Raw genomic sequence first — 16,418 nt, forward strand, 5'->3', positions numbered from 1 at the left:
TATTCTCTTTTATGTTAACAAATGGCAAAAATGCATGTGGAACAAATGCATGCATGCACATGTATTTGCATTGGGGCATCCAATACAAACAAAAAATATATCAAAACAAAATTCCAGTAATATAGCAAAAGAATTTAAAGATAGAAAATATTAATTATTATTAGAGATTAAAAATGGAGTCCAGAATATTGAAGTTTGAAAGTAAGTTTCTATTAATGATGAATGTGAAGGAGTGTGGATGAGATTAAAATAGCATTTATGTTTATCTTCTTTTGTGGGATGACGTTTAAGAATGAAATTATTAACTATTTTTTTTTTAATTCAGCCAGTGCAGGAAGGCTGTGGATTGCAGGGACATATGGAATCAATAAGAAGCCATTCAATAAGAAGATAATTCAGGAAATAACAGTAAAGTCGGAAGTAGCTGATTTTGTTACTTTGGCAAATAATATGAGTTATTCTCTGAGAGTAGCAGCTACATTACTAAGAGGACTAATGCTTATTTTTGATAAACAGTGGATTTATTTGGGTAAGTTGAATATTTTATTCCAGCCTGAGAATGACATTTAAAAAGAATTGAAAATAATTCACTAATTAATTATATTTAGAATCAGACTTGGACAACTTATATTTAAGGGTAAGTATAAAATTAATAGCGAATATTGGGGTTTTTTATTAACCAAACATTACGGAAAACAGTTTAGGGAAGGAAGAAATCATACAGATAACAAAAACAATTGTAATTCAATAGTTAGGAGAAATGGAGGAAGCAATAAAAGGAAAAATTCCTTATTAACAGAATTGATTTCAATAGATTCATCACTAAGCTTGAATGGTGACTACTCAATTAATAGTAATAACACAGAGAATAATGGGGAATTAATTTTATCATTGGATGCTGAGAATTTTGTACTGGACTTGTCAACCAGTAGTATAGATGAATTGAATTTGAATGACATTCTTCTCAAAGAAAATGGGAATAATATGAATATTAGAAGGATTGAGGATATAACTCTTCCTGAAATTAATGGGAATAAATCTAAATTATCAAAAGAATTTGGGTTTGAACAAGACTATGGTAGTATAGAGGTGGGCGATTATGAAGAAAATGAAGAAGAAAATGGAAATAGAAGAGGAAGAAGTAGCGAAAATAACTCATCAGAGAGAAGAGAAGAAAACCAGATGGTTTTATGGTCTTCAATAAACAATGAAGATTTCATGTTTCAAGGAGAGGAGAGTGAAAAATTACTTGAAGAAATTGAAAATATCAAATTAAATTCTGAAAAAAGAAGGAAGTCAATGGGTGAAGGTGATCAAAATCTACTTGTGGAGAAAGTTATTGAAGTGGTCAATGAGGCTCAAAACCGAGGAGAAAACAAAAAAAGGCCTAGATGTCTAAGTCACCTAGATATTGATTTGAAGTTTAAAGGGATAAGTTCAAGTAATAAGAATCAACTTGAAATGTTGGTATTTGACGATGAAGTTATTGCTGGTATGGATGAAAGATTAAGAGGATGGGATTCATATAAATGGTGGCAAACAGAAACTCAAAAGAGTGAAAAAAACCAGTTTTTAGTAAAATTTCAAAATCTTGCAGTTCTTAGTATGAGAAAAACCAAAAGAATTTCACTGCCAAACCAAATTGAGAGTAGTCTAGACAAATATGGAGCAATAGAAAAACATAGAGGTGAATATAATACAGAAGCTGAGTACAATAATGCTGATTTCGGATTTGATCATTTTAATATGGATGATAATATCGTTGGATCTCCAAGCAATCGTCGTTTAATAAATGGTCGTGATACTATTGAAAGCTCTGTAAATTATTATGGTGATGGCTTAAATTCCTCAGATGGAGCAAGGTTGCAAAGTGGAAGAGAATCCATGATCTTTTCAGATAGTAGACGAGGTTCTACAGCAGGAGTTAGGCTATCAACTATGTTGGAAAACGGGTCAGTAACATCATACAACAGTTCTCCTTTCCAATTCGAGAAAAATTTGATGGGAATTCAAATCGATAGTGCTAATCCTGAGCTAAAAAGAATTATAAGAACTGGCAGACTTAGTGATTCAATTGGTAGTAGTGGCTATGGTAAGCAGTATAGGACAAATTCTATGGCAACCAGTATTACTGACATATTCTATATGGACGAAATTAAATCGTCAAATTGGAGTAGAAGTGGAATTACTACAAGTAGTGGAACCTATAATTTAAAGACTTATACTGTTCAGAAGTTTATTGCATCTAGAATGAAGGAAATCAGGGAAATTAGAAAGATTAATGAAGAAAATGGATATTTAGTGGATAAGAATACTTCAAATAAAGAAAATCTAAACGAGGGTAACACAGAGAAAGAAACTTCCGGATTTGAGAATGGAAGTAAAAACAGTAAAGATACAGACTTTGATGATAATGAAGCGGAAATGTCAATTTACCTTAGTGAATTATTACCAGAAAAGACAGCTACTAAATGTACTGCTGCCGTTTTTTTCTACCATTTACTTGTTCTTGCAACTTATAACGAAATCAAACTCAGCCAAAATGTTCCTGAAGGCAATATTAAGATCACAAAGACAAGTTCATTTAATGAGGAAAGCTAAATGCATTAAATAATTTTAGTACCCCAAATGGCGGGAAAGCTGCTAAGTCATTAATTTTTAGAGGCGAATAAATTACACATAATGTATCAAGTTGTGTATAAAGTATTCAAGACTGGAACACAAACAAAATAAATCCAACTTACATCAAAAGAGATAATTGAGTACCTATTTCCTTTATTAACTTTTTGTTATTCTTAGAATCTTTTAATAAGATTAAGGAAAAAAAGGATTAAAAAAACATACAGAAAATATAATTATTAGACAAAAAGAAGTCAAAATAAATCAATTTGAAAACATATAATTTAATTAAAGAATGGACCAGAAAACCTTAGTAGAGAGAAGAGAGGTACTTGATAACCTTTTAAAGAGAAGATTTTTTATAGCTCCATCTTTTGAGATTTATGGAGGAGTAGCTGGATTATTTGATTATGGTCCTCCAGGATGTGCATTAAAGTCTGAGATTGAAAGTTTTTGGAGAAGACATTTTGTGTTGGCAGAAGATATGTTAGAGATAAGTGCAACTTGTTTGACTCCATATAACCCTTTAAAGGCTTCAGGACATGTTGATAGATTTACTGATTTAATGATAACAGACACTAAGACAAATGATTGTTACAGAGCAGATAAGGTTTTAGAAGAGTACGTTGAAAACAGGTTAAAAGAAAAATCTTCAAATCCTCCCAAATCAGAGCATGAGAAGAATGACTTAGAGTCTTTAGGAATTAAAGCTGGTTCATTGGGTGTTGATGAGATAAAGGAGGTTTTTAATAGGTACCAAATTAAACCACCAAGTGGTGGAGAATGGTCAGAACCATATCCTTTCAATTTAATGTTTAGAACAAAGATTGGTCCTAAAGAAGTTGAGGGAAGGAATGATAATGTTGGTTTTATGAGGCCTGAAACAGCACAAGGAATTTTTGTGAATTTTAAGAGATTATTTGATTATAATGGTAAAAAGCTTCCATTTTCAGTAGCTCAAATTGGTTTAGGATTTAGAAATGAGATTGCTCCTAGAAATGGACTTTTAAGAGTCAGAGAATTTCAGATGGCAGAAATTGAGCACTTTGTACATCCTGATAGAAAGAATCATCATAAATTTAATGATGTTGCCTCAAAATGTCTTCCATTATATTCAAGAAGGACTCAACTTAAGAATGGCGAAATTGAGAGAAATATCACATTAAGAGAAGCAGTTCATGGAGAAGAGAAGATAATTGATAATGAAACTTTGGCTTATTTCTTATCAAGAACTTACGATTTTCTTATTTCTATTGGTATTAATCCACTGGGAATCAGATTTAGACAACATTTAAGTACTGAAATGGCTCATTATGCAAGTGATTGTTGGGATGCAGAAGTTTTGACATCATATGGCTGGATTGAATGTGCAGGACATGCCGATAGATCATGTTATGATTTATTACAACATTCAAAGTCAGCTAAAACTGATTTGCTTGCATCTGAGAAGTATGATGAACCTCAATTTAAGAATGTTCTAGTTTTGACTTTAAATAAGCCATTAATTGGAAAAACATTCAAACAGGAAGCATCATTGGTAACTGAGGCTTTACAGGAATTTGCAAATAAAGGGGATATTAGCTTCCAAGAAAAACTGAACCAATATAATAAGGCCATTTTAAATTATAAATCTTGTGAGAATAAAAAAGAGTATCAGTGGGAAATATCATCGGAAATGGCTAAATTTGAATTTCAGACAAAGAAAGTAACAGAGGAGCAATTTACTCCTGCTGTAATTGAACCTTCATTTGGAATTGGTAGAATACTATATTGCCTATTAGAACATAGCTTTAAAATTAGAGAGGATTTATCTGAGGTTCAAGATAAGGATATTGGTAATAAAATTAATAACTCAGCTGATAATGAAATGCAAAGAAGTTATTTGTCCTTACCAGCTTTAATTGCTCCAATAAAATGTTCAATATTACCTATTAGTTCCAATATAATCTTTGACAACTTGATAAGTCTTTTACATAAAAATTTGATTAATCATGGTATTTCATGTAAAGTAGATACATCATCAGCTTCAATTGGAAGGAGGTATGCAAGAACTGATGAAATTGGAATTCCTTTTGGTATTACTATAGACTTCCAAAGTTTGAAGGATGATACGGTAACTTTAAGAGAAAGAGACTCAATGAAACAAGTTAGAATACCATCAGCAGAGGTAGCATCTTTGATTTCAAAGATGATTACTCAACAAATTAATTGGAACAATGTTTTGGATAATTATCCACTATTCACCCAACAATCAAGTGAGTAGTTTTTAAATGATTTCTACTGATGATTTTGACTAGAAATCTTTAATTATGTTTGATGGAAAAGAATAATATTAAAACTTTGGTTTTAGTAGTTAGGAGGAAAATCTGAGAAAAAAAAGCCATTATAAACATTTCTAAATAAAGTCTATCTCTCCTAAATTGGAATTTTGAATCATTCTAACAACACCTCCCAGAACGGTTATTTTCATCATCTTTGCTTGATGAAGAAAGTTGAGCTCTAGATGGAGCCTGAACCCCAGAAGAAGTCATGGTACTTGGATCAATTGTTCCATCTTCGATCTTACTTAGAATGAGTCTTGTCACTTTGACAAAAACTTCTTCTACTCCTTCTCCAGTTAATGCACTGGTTTCAAGGAAAAGTATATCATTCTCTTGAGCACATCTGCTTGCTTCTAGAAATGTGACTTGTCTCTTATCTTTAAGATCTAGCTTATTTCCAACTCCAATAATGGATATGTCCACTCTAGCTAATGTTCTTGCATCAGCAAGCCAATTGACTAGATGGTTATATGATTCTCTGTTTGTTATGTCGTAAACAATTAGGGCTCCAGCGGCTCCTCTGTAATAAGATCTTGTAACTGAACGGTATCTTTCTTGTCCTGCGGTATCCCAGATCTGAAGTTTGATTCTTTTTCCTCCGGCTGTAATAATCTTTGACCCAAATTCAACTCCAATAGTATGTGATGATCCTTTTTTGACTACGAGTTTAATTGAAAAAATAAAGATAAAAAGAAAAAGTTAGTGGTTTCTTATAATAATGTGATGATGAATACTCCAAAATGCTGCTAATATTTTGAGGAAATTTATGTATACTGATCATCACATAGTTTCTTTAAAGAAAAAAAACTTACATTTATTCTCTATAAACTGGTGAAGTAAACATGATTTTCCTGCTCCCGCATCTCCAATTACTATGAACTTAAACAAATAATCATATTGTTCTTTTTCCTGTCTTGACATCTTATTTTTTGTATAAGCAAAATATACTCTAATAATTCAAGCCAAGTACTGCTTCATATATGTTATTTAATTAAATTATTAAAAAATCCTAGCTTTAAACTCCAATAAAAATACTTAATTAATTTGATAAATGGTTGACCAGACTATCAATCTTAGTTTCACACTAAAATGAATTAAATTATTCGTTATTAATTTCAAAATTTAAGAGATATCTCTCTCCTTTTTTTCAAACTTACCTAAAATATAGTGAAAACAAACAAGACAGGCCAAACAATTTTGGGTCTTTTACTTCAAAAGCCTTTAGTTTGCAAAAACCACACAGTTGTTCTTTTACAATTTCCTATTTTGCTCTTTTTTTTCCTTTCTTCCTCTAATAATTATATAATTTATTTTTTACATTTGGACTCACAAAATCAGTTTTTGGCGCCATTTAGCGCCAACAGATCAAAGAAACTTGTAACAGGTTTAAATAATTTTAAATGACATTATTTAAAAAAAAAAGAAAATTTTCAAAAATTAGAAAATTTCAAAAGAGAAAACAGAATAATACATGATAGTAACTTTCACACATCTTTAATAATGTTTTAGAAAATATTTTCTGATTGTTCCAATACATTTCTAGTTGCTATTTTTTATTTTACATTTTAAAAACAATTCCTTTCCACCCCCCAACCATATTCTAAATGATACCGGTATTAAAAAATAATTGTCCACATTAAATTATGAATAAAAAAAATATCAACAATTATTGCATGCGTCCACATGCACTAATTGTCAAAGTTTGCAATTAAAGGACCACCGGTATTTATTATTAGTGCCAAAATATTTGTATGTGGGGAGGAATGCGTGCGTGTGTTTTTTCTCTTTTTTTAATTTCTTGTATTTATTATTTTTTTTAAATAATAAAGAATTTGCAGTTTAGTATGAAAGAAGAATTGGAAAGTAATTGGATTTGATAAAGAGAAAAATTTTAATGTTGAAGGTGAGGAAAGGAAGAAAAAGTTTGGCAAAGTGAGAGAATATTTAATGAAATTTTGAGATTTTATCTTTAGTTAAAAAAAATTATCAAATTTATAATAATAAATTAATAAGTTTGAAATGAAACAAATAATTTTTGTTAAAAATCAATTGTTAAGATACCAAAATTCAGATTTGGCGGTAAACACACAAAATTAATGATACTTGGAACTTGGATTTAATAAAGTGTGGATGTGGAAGGATATTATATGATGCATTGGATTTTTTTTTTTTTTTAAATGATCCCAACAACTTTAAAAGTCATTCAGAATAGTATTAATAATAACAATAAATATTATTATATTGCTTTTTAATTCCAATATTTTCTTATTAATTTTGTTTCACAAAAATTAACAAATAATAAAATAAAGTAAGAAAGAAGTTGTGATAAAGCTAAAGAAATAAAATATATGCTAGGGCCGATTATATTAATAAGGCAAATAATGAATAAGGATTATTGAAAAAAGAGATACAAGTAAAAAGGTTATTTTTGTTATGTAAGCAGGTATTAAATAAAAGAATAGAATTTAAGACTTTACAGTTTTTTGTCAAGAAAAGTTAATGGTGTTTAATATATTTTAGGGTGATACCATTTTGGATCAATATTATAAATAATTATAAATCAGGTAAACTTTAAAGAAAAGGTTCAAACAAAAGTAAAACTATATGGTACATATTTCTGTTAATATTCTTATAAGGTTTTAAAAACACAGATACATAAAGCAACCGGAATAGCTATCTAAGTTGTTTTTGAATATATCATAAAATAATAAAGGTAACAGGTTTAAAATCAGGTTAATTTCAGGTTTAGATTGGTTTGGTATAATAATCATCAGAATTGTGTGTAGTTATCATTTTCGATATTTCTTGTTTAGTGAAATCAGTTTAATTTCCTTATAAGAAACTTGGTTCAAAACAAAAGGAAAATGAAATATCATTCAGAGAATGGTCAAATAAAAGAGTCAAAAGGCGATGAGGGTGTTAAGATAGTTAAACATTCAACTGAGTTTAATGTGGATCTTCCTAATCTGGAAACTACAGATTCCATCGATAGACATTCAAGTGATTCAAATTTAGCTCAAAGTAATAATATAACTCCCACAAGATGTTCTAGAACAAAAGAGATAAAAAATATTGAGTACACAGGTTCTCTTGGAAAAGATATCAAAAATGCAGATCAAGGTGATATTTCAAATACGTTCATATCAAACCCCTCATCTTTGGTGAATAGTGTTGAAAGAACAACTGCTCCCTCATCGATGATGAGCAGTATTTCTAGATATGATAGCTGTTATACATCAAACTTAAGTCCAAGCACAAATTTTCAAACTCCTTGTGGAAGAAATCCAAAGAGAAGAAATACTTCAACTTTGTGTTTTGATGAATATTTACAAAATAACGAAAATGATAAATCAAATAATTTAAATCATTCGGGTATTAAGAAAGAATTACTAGGATCTACTAACTCAACTGAAATTTCAAGAGTATCAAATAATGAAACTCAATCTAATCAGATAAGTGGATCCGTTCTACTTTCCGCAGTTCTCCAGGTTATAGCTTCCATTCAAAAATTGAAGAACGGAGAACCTAACGGAACTAACAGAAGTAAGGTCTTAACTAATACAGCTAATACGAAAAATACCACCGCTGCAGTGAATAATCTCGTATTAAATAATGGTATGGCCAATAATAATGTAATTGCTGCAGCACAAATACTTGGTTCAAAACTTCCTGGGGTGCATCCAACTACAGCAGCTTTGGCTTTGGCCTATTCTCTTTCAGTTGCAGCTTCTGCAAAAAAAACTTCGGGTGGAGTATCAAATTCTGATGATTTTATTCAAAATTTAAATCAAATAATATCAGAGAGAATCTCCTGTAACAATCATTCCGGCAATACAGAGAATACTGATAATATGAAAATTACAAATGAGCTCCTACAAGTTATTGTTTCATCTTTGAATTCTGTGGTTTCTCATTCACAAGGAGAAGTTGGGATTAATATTCAAAAAAAAGATAGTGATTATTTAATGTCTCCAAATAAGACAAATGAACTTAATAATAACTTCAAGCTCTCAAGACTTGGGGGAGAAACCAAAGCTTCTGGTTCTTCGTATAATTTGAATCTTCCCCCAATGGATTTTATTATAAATGAGAAACCGATGTATAACGATTCTAGAAAAGTTACTAACTATCCAAATATAGCAGGCAATAGTTTCCCAAATAAAACTATGCTTCATGAAGTGGTTAATAATAATATTAATATTATAAATACCAATTATAAGTTACCTCATTTGGATATAGGTTCCGGATTGGGAATTGGAATGGGGCCTGGAATTGAAGAGTCTTTTTCTCGCATTGAATATGGTGGTGAAGTCTGTCAAGCAAGTGAAACAAACAGTTCCAAAAGTATAGTTAATGAAAGTACTCAAATTACAACTAAAAGTAATTATTTGGTGCATGAGAATAATAATCCTCTTTCTTTGATGTTATCCGAAATTTCCAAATGTTCAGAAAAAAAAATTATACTTGAATCTAGTAATAATTATATCTGGAATGATATATTATACAACCAAGTATTTGATCATGTTGATTTTGAAACTCCATTTTCTCGTAAGCACGCTTATTTGAGAAACGAACTCCTCTTTTATAATAAACCAATACTTGAGATAGATCATGGAGGAGACTCATTCTCTACACCCAATTATATCAGAATTCCAAATCATCAACATCATTCTAATAATAAAGTTACGACATATTCACATAATTATAATGTAACTAATCCCAGCTTCTTTGGTAATTCCAAGCCCCATTTTCCTCTTCCATCCAAATATTCATCAAATAATAGTGATCTCTATAACTTTCATAAATACAATCCTAGAATTCAGTCATTCTGTGATGATCTTCTTGTAAACTCTGCCAACAGAAAGAATTCCCAAATATTCAATTCCATCAATTACTTGATGCAGATTGTTGGTGACGGAAATATTAACGGTAAAATGAATGGTAATAATAGCAATTAGGTGTCATCTATTCCCACCAAGTTTATAATATATTCCTGTATTTTATTTTAATGCATCAGATATATAAAAATAAACTGTATGATCTTCAAAGATTAAATATAGTATCTAGTTTCTCTTCTATTTTCAATATCTTAATGTGTTTACCTAATAACTTGTGTTCTCTTGAAAAAATTGAAATAAAATTCATAATTGCTTAAATATATATTTGAGATCCAAAATAACATTATCTTACCTAGTCGAGTATTTGTTCCCATTATTACATGGAAAGTTTGCCCATGTGGGAATCGAACCCGGATGGCCGATATCCATGTAATTTACACTTCTGTTGCCACTTTCACATCCGGTATTATTATACATGTATTGACTACCTACACTTCCATTTCCATGACTATATTGATTATTTACTGAGTATTGATTACTTTCAAAACCTGTTGTAATTTGGTTTGTATTTCTATTTTGATAAGATAATTGTGTATGTTGTAGTTGAACTCCATCAGTATTTTGATAATATTGAGAATAATGATGGGGATTAGAACTGGAATTTGGGTACATTTGGTGTGTTTGAGACTGAGAATGGAAAGAAACGGGAAGTTTTGAGCCACTATTATGATGATTATAGAATTGGAGTTCCCTATTTTGTTGAATCTCTTGTATATTGAATGTACTGTTTGTGTTTGCATAGGGAAAGTGCGAATAGTTATTTTGAAGGTTCTGAAATAAGTTGTTATTTTGATTGTATCTATATTCCATTCCAAAATTTTGCTTTGTTGTGTTGTTTTGGTGATTAATGTTTCCAAACCTTGAATCAAAATTAGAGAATGAATTTTTTGGATACATATTTCCGCTTCCAAATGATTTGAATCTATTAAAATTCCTGTCTTTGTTACATTGGGATCTACCCGAAAAATTAATATTATTCTGATTTGAGTGTTTTCTATTGTTTTTGTTTTTATGATGGTAACCTTGATTATGGTTATTAAGCTTTTTTTGAAATTCTTTATGTTTTTTAGGTAAAGAATTATTTGTAATAGAATCTTCAACAGCAGATTCTTGAATATGGCTCAAGTTATCATACTTTTCAACAAATTTTTTGATTAAAACCTCGTTTAGACCAACACTTATATCATCACCACTCTCCTCTTGTCCTTCATCTTCTTCATCATAGTCATCAGGAATAACCTCCCCATTCTCGATTTCAGATCCAACAGATGTTTCATCTTTGCTATTGAAATTTGAAGAGTTTGGATGATTAATTTTAGGGTCTTTTTTAAAGTCCTTATTAGAGAAAGGAGATTTTGAAGTACTTGTACTAAATAGTTGACTTTTTTTATTTCCAGTATTTGTACTAGAAAGATAACTACACTGTATTTTACCAGCTTTACCTAATATAGTGGAATGTCTGCGATCACAATATATTTTAGTACCTACTTTGAGAAGGTTATTGTCAACATTACTTTGTTTAGATAAGACATAAAATGCAGATGTAATAGGACCAAAAGTATCAATGATTGTTCCTATTATAGTTTTATCCTCCAAACATAATACAGATCCCAGGTCTAACATTATAGTAGATGGATCACTTTTTACTATAAAAATCCCTTCCATACCAAATATTGCTCCATCATTAATTATAGAGTAGATCTCTCCAACAAATTCACAAGGAAGATTTATATCCACTTTTTCTGGCATATCTAAGATCTCAATGTTTGGTAACCAGTTTAATTTTTCTTCAAAGTTTTCTAAGTGGGAGTCCTTGTTTATATTACTTGGATGTTCCTTCTTAATAATCTCATCATCTGATTCTGCCATCTCATTTTCGCATTCACTTATATCAGATAATGTATTCTTTGTCTCCTTATTTTTATCTAAAGAAATACCAAACTGAGCCAAATAATTATCAGATAACTTCTCACCCAAAATCTCATATTTACATTCCTGATTTTCAAAAGTCTTGTGTCGGTAAATCATTTCTTTTCTAATTAATTCCTTAATCTCGTTATCTTCATTTTCACTTGATTCATAACCATCATCCTCGGAATTATCACACTCCTCATCTGTTAATATAATATCAACATCTTCAGATGATTTTTCAATTAGTGGTTTCCTACCTCTAGAAGATTCTATTCCAGTCAGGATTGATGCAGACTTATAATTCTCTAATTCTGCAAACTTGGATGCTAATAACAAATCATCAATTTCTGTCTCTCCATCAATAACTATCTGACCTTCAGATAGCTCATTAGATTCTGCCTTCATTTCCTGATTATGACAGGAGAAATCCTCTAGGTGAAAACTTTTAACAATTTAATAATTGATAATTTAATTAATTAAAAATATGCTTACGTGTCAAAAATGACATGTTTTTGGCGCCTATAAATGGTTATATCTTGAATATACTAGAGTAGATGATGAAAAAGCATTCACAAGGGTAACATAAAACAAAAAAAGATGAGAAAAAGTTTAAGGTTAAGGAAAATAAGTTATAATATGGAATTTGATTCTTTTTTAGGTTGAAAAGGAGATTTTTCTAGAAAATGCTTTTTTTTTTCCTTTTGTTTATTATTTTGTAATATATTTGTATTTTAGAAATAATTAAAAAGGAATTGGCGCCATTTTTTTATTTATATGTATTATTATTGTTAGGTTCCAAAAATATTTGTAATAATAATATTATTATTATTAAATAGAAATCGAGAACTGAAGTGAGGTATTAGTGTGGAATATTGTTTATGGTAAAAAGGATTAAATCATAACTAAGATAATTTAGGAGTAGGAGAGATGTAAAAGAAAATGCATGATATTGGCACAAGTAAAAACTATATAATAATTTCAGTTGGAAGACGACATGTAAAAGCAGGCTTTTCAAAAAAAATGGAACCATTTGTAATTCTGCAAACAAACGAACTTTTTTCCAAGTGTGTGGATATTTTGGAAATCGCCGGTAATAATACAACTTTCTCAGATGAATCAAGCTATGTAACAGTTTTTAAAGATTCTAACAACTGGAAAAGAAGCTGGAGCTCTTTAATACGCATGTTATATACTGACTATTTAATGTCAAATCCTAAGGACTACCCAGTAATACTACTAGAGAGACCGTTTTTTCCAATAGAACTTTCTAATTATATTACACGAATTCTAATTGAAAATTATCAGGTTCCTGGAGTCAGAAGAGTTAGTGAGCCAATAGTGAGTCTTTTCACAACAGGATTTAAAACAGGGATAGTGGTTGATATAGGAACAAACGAAACAATCATTTGCCCTGTTTATAATGGATATCCTATTGAATATAATGTTAAAATTATACATTGTGGGTATGATGATTTTAAGAAAAAATTTAAGAGTGAATTATTTGCTCAATATAAAGAAAATCCAGAAGAAGGCATAGTTAAAGGGATAAACAATGACTTAATGGATGATATTATCTTTCAGAGTGGAATAGTCAATTGTGAATTAAGTCATGATAATGAAAACATAAATATTTCAGATTTTAAATATGAATATTTACTAATAAATAATCAATATATTAATTTAATTGTTGACAAAAATACCAGAACCATGCCTTTTGAGATTTTCTTCGGAGATAAAGTATCTTCTAATGTAGAAATAATTCACCACATTGTTTTGGATGGTATTATCCAAGTTTTAAAAGATTCTAATGTTGATATTAGAAAAGAGCTTTCCCAAAATATACTAATTTGTGGTGGGATTGCCTCAGCTCCAGGCTTTGAAAAGAGGGTTTCTTCCGAGCTTGAAGAATTAATTTCAAATGACAAGCTATTAAAGCCTTTGGCTGATCACTTCTTCGTCACTTGCCCTCCAATTTCACCTTTTATCAGATCATACTATGGTGCAGCTATTATGCTTCAAAATGAAAAACCCAATTATAATTTTGAAAGCACAGATTTACAAACAATCACCTCTAAAATTAATTCTAAGTTAGAAATTGTGTAATTGCCAATGACGTGGTTAATATACATGATTTGCGCGCCTTAAAAGTTCTCCCCACACTTTTAGAGGCAAAGTGTAGAGTTTTCAAGATAATTAGTCAATAGAAAAGAAATTATTCAAAATAAAAAGTTTGAAGGATTAATTGGATAATTGATTATTTTAATAGTATTACTGATTATGTAGACACGGTAAATGGTTTTCTGTTTGACTTTTTTTTCAATATTTCAAGAATAAAATGAGTTTGCTAAGTCTTTGTAAGAAAAGGATAGTAGAGGAGATCATTTCGCCGGTACATGCAATGTCTGCTTCTGGGAGCGATGGATATTTAACTATGGTAGTTGATCAGTTTACACTGAAAGTAATTTCTTCTTCCTGTTCATTTTATGATATTATTGAGGCAGGAGTAACAATAGTTGAGCAGTTACATTCAAAAAGAGAGCCATTAAGAAAAATGGATTGTATTTACTTTATAACTGGCAATAAAAGAAATCTTGAACGTGTTCAGAGAGATTATGAAGGTGGAGGGATGTATAGGTCGGCTCATTTATTTGTTACTGGTTTTAGGGGAGAGAGAATATCAGGTTTTGACATACTTTCCAACCATGATGGCCTTCTTAGAAAGTTATTAACCTTTAAAGAAGTTAATTTAGACTTCATTCCATATGATAGTAGAACTTTCTATATTGATAATGAAGGTTTATTCAAAACTAGTCTTGATCTTTCTGAAAAGCTTCAGCAACAAATCATGTCTGGAATTAATACTTTATGTAAGACTCTTGGTATTAATACCAAGCCAATAATAAGATATCAAAATTGTGGAAGAGTAGAGGTATCAGCAGAATGTAAGAATTTTGCTGATAAGCTTAATAACTTGCAGAATGGAAGTGCTGAGAGCAGTGAAGAATGTACCATATTATTGTTAGATAGAAGCTTTGATGCTGCTCCATTATATATACACGATTACCATTACCAGGCATTAGCCTATGATCTATTGAAAATTCCAGTATCTCTAAGTAATCCTGATAATTACAATATTGTATCAAATACTAGATTTGAAAATACTGATTTCAAAAGTAGTGATAACCAAAAGATGGACGACGTATATGAATATGAAATCTCTAGTACCGGAGGTAAAAAAGAGACAAAAAAGGCAGTACTTGATGAAAGGGATTCAAAATGGGTATTGTATAGACATGATCATATTGGAAATGTGAACCAAGCAATTACGGATGAAACTTTAAAGTTTACCCATAATAATGTGACAGCAAAGATTCATAGAGGAAATAATAAAGAATCGAATATTTCAACTAGCGAAACAATTCAAGTTGTAAGGACTTTGCCTCAATATCAACAGACACTTTCTCGTTACTGGACACATATTAGTTTGATTGGGGAATGTTATGATATATTAAAAAAAAATGACATTACATCTATTGGCGAGATTGAGCAATGTATTGCAACAATGTTAGATTCTGATGGAAAGTCCTTAAGTGCAACTAAACAAAGAAGTAATCTTCTTGCTGTGTTAGGCAATTCTACACTAGGAAGGCTAGATGAGGAATTTCCAGTCATTAAGGACAGTAATGACAAACTTAGATTGATTTTATTATATATCTCACATTATACAGGAGTAAGTAATGATGATTTAAATCAGCTAATTGATTTCGGAAAACTCTCAAACGACGATCAAATCGTGCTTAAGAAACTTCTTGGATTAGGTTTGTGTAACTCATTTGAAGATATTGCAACAGGAAATGGGAAACATATTCATAAATATGAGATTAGTAATAAAGAAAGAGTTAAATACTTTAAGCAGAGATTGAGAAATATAGAAATTAACCTTTCTAGATTTGAGCCTCTAATAAAGACTATTGTTTATCATCTTCTTTGTCAGCTTAATATTGGTAATAACTCGATAATTTCTTATAATACTTTTAATCAAAAGAATTTTAACGAAGACTTTCCCTGTGTTGGCAAATCAAATACTAATGAAGGCCCTTACTATTTACTTGGAAACTTTAATCATATTCAATCTCACTCCTTTTCTTTGCCTAGGTATTCTTTGAATAGGAAAGTCGTGATTGTATTTGTATTAGGGTCCATCACATTTCCGGAAATTAGATGTATTTATGAGCTTATGAATGAATCGAATTCTAACATTTATATTGGAGGAATTAATATCACTACTCCTACTCAACTTATAAACCAAGTTCTTTACTCGTAGCATATTTGCAATAGAAAGTACTAATTAGCTATTCAAAAATGATTAACATAGTTTAGTTAATTGCTTATATATTTGCTGACATATTTCGTATCTAGTCTAAAAAATTCATTTATTGATCCCAATATTTTCGTCAATAATTTCAAAATCTATTATAATTATATATTCTCCCATATTTTGTTATTTACTCAATATTAGTTATATTATCCACATGCAAATATGCAATAACAATAAGTGGCGGGCCGGTTTCCCGCCTAACTTTGATAAGCAAAGTCTAAAGATCTTATTTGACATTGAAAGAAATAAATTTGTGAGTGAAGAGGAAAAAACAATAATAGTGGAGTTCAA

At 30.2% G+C, this 16,418-nt stretch overlaps 7 protein-coding genes across 7 annotated transcripts; 5 read left to right on the forward strand and 2 right to left on the reverse strand.

The window, feature by feature from the left end:
• Positions 1-173: 173 nt before the first annotated feature.
• On the forward strand, positions 174-2,601 carry cubi_03325 (uncharacterized protein; the record flags this gene model as incomplete). The annotated part of the gene is made up of 4 exons (XM_029020338.1): positions 174-201; positions 326-529; positions 609-637; positions 700-2,601. 4 exons carry the CDS (start codon positions 174-176, stop codon positions 2,599-2,601), a joined length of 2,163 nt encoding a protein of 720 aa, XP_028874051.1.
• Positions 2,602-2,914: 313 nt separating this feature from the next.
• On the forward strand, positions 2,915-4,882 carry cubi_03326 (glycyl-tRNA synthetase; the record flags this gene model as incomplete). Its single annotated transcript, XM_029020339.1, has 1 exon — positions 2,915-4,882. One exon carries the CDS (start codon positions 2,915-2,917, stop codon positions 4,880-4,882), a length of 1,968 nt encoding a protein of 655 aa, XP_028874052.1.
• Positions 4,883-5,057: 175 nt separating this feature from the next.
• On the reverse strand, positions 5,058-5,861 carry cubi_03327 (uncharacterized protein; the record flags this gene model as incomplete). The annotated part of the gene is made up of 2 exons (XM_029020340.1): positions 5,058-5,599; positions 5,753-5,861. 2 exons carry the CDS (start codon positions 5,859-5,861, stop codon positions 5,058-5,060), a joined length of 651 nt encoding a protein of 216 aa, XP_028874053.1.
• Positions 5,862-7,804: 1,943 nt separating this feature from the next.
• cubi_03328 (uncharacterized protein) lies at positions 7,805-9,898 on the forward strand (the record flags this gene model as incomplete). Its single annotated transcript, XM_029020341.1, has 1 exon — positions 7,805-9,898. One exon carries the CDS (start codon positions 7,805-7,807, stop codon positions 9,896-9,898), a length of 2,094 nt encoding a protein of 697 aa, XP_028874054.1.
• Positions 9,899-10,126: 228 nt separating this feature from the next.
• On the reverse strand, positions 10,127-12,154 carry cubi_03329 (homeobox-containing protein; the record flags this gene model as incomplete). The annotated part of the gene is made up of 1 exon (XM_029020342.1): positions 10,127-12,154. One exon carries the CDS (start codon positions 12,152-12,154, stop codon positions 10,127-10,129), a length of 2,028 nt encoding a protein of 675 aa, XP_028874055.1.
• Positions 12,155-12,688: 534 nt separating this feature from the next.
• Positions 12,689-13,852, forward strand: cubi_03330 (actin; the record flags this gene model as incomplete). The annotated part of the gene is made up of 1 exon (XM_029020343.1): positions 12,689-13,852. The coding sequence occupies one exon, from the start codon at positions 12,689-12,691 to the stop codon at positions 13,850-13,852; it is 1,164 nt and encodes a 387-aa protein (XP_028874056.1).
• Positions 13,853-14,084: 232 nt separating this feature from the next.
• On the forward strand, positions 14,085-16,073 carry cubi_03331 (syntaxin binding protein; the record flags this gene model as incomplete). The annotated part of the gene is made up of 1 exon (XM_029020344.1): positions 14,085-16,073. The coding sequence occupies one exon, from the start codon at positions 14,085-14,087 to the stop codon at positions 16,071-16,073; it is 1,989 nt and encodes a 662-aa protein (XP_028874057.1).
• Positions 16,074-16,418: the final 345 nt, after the last annotated feature.

The sequence above is a fragment of the Cryptosporidium ubiquitum genome (assembly GCF_001865345.1).
Source record: "Cryptosporidium ubiquitum isolate 39726 chromosome Unknown contig_24, whole genome shotgun sequence".
Classification (NCBI taxonomy): Eukaryota; Apicomplexa; class Conoidasida; order Eucoccidiorida; family Cryptosporidiidae; genus Cryptosporidium; species Cryptosporidium ubiquitum.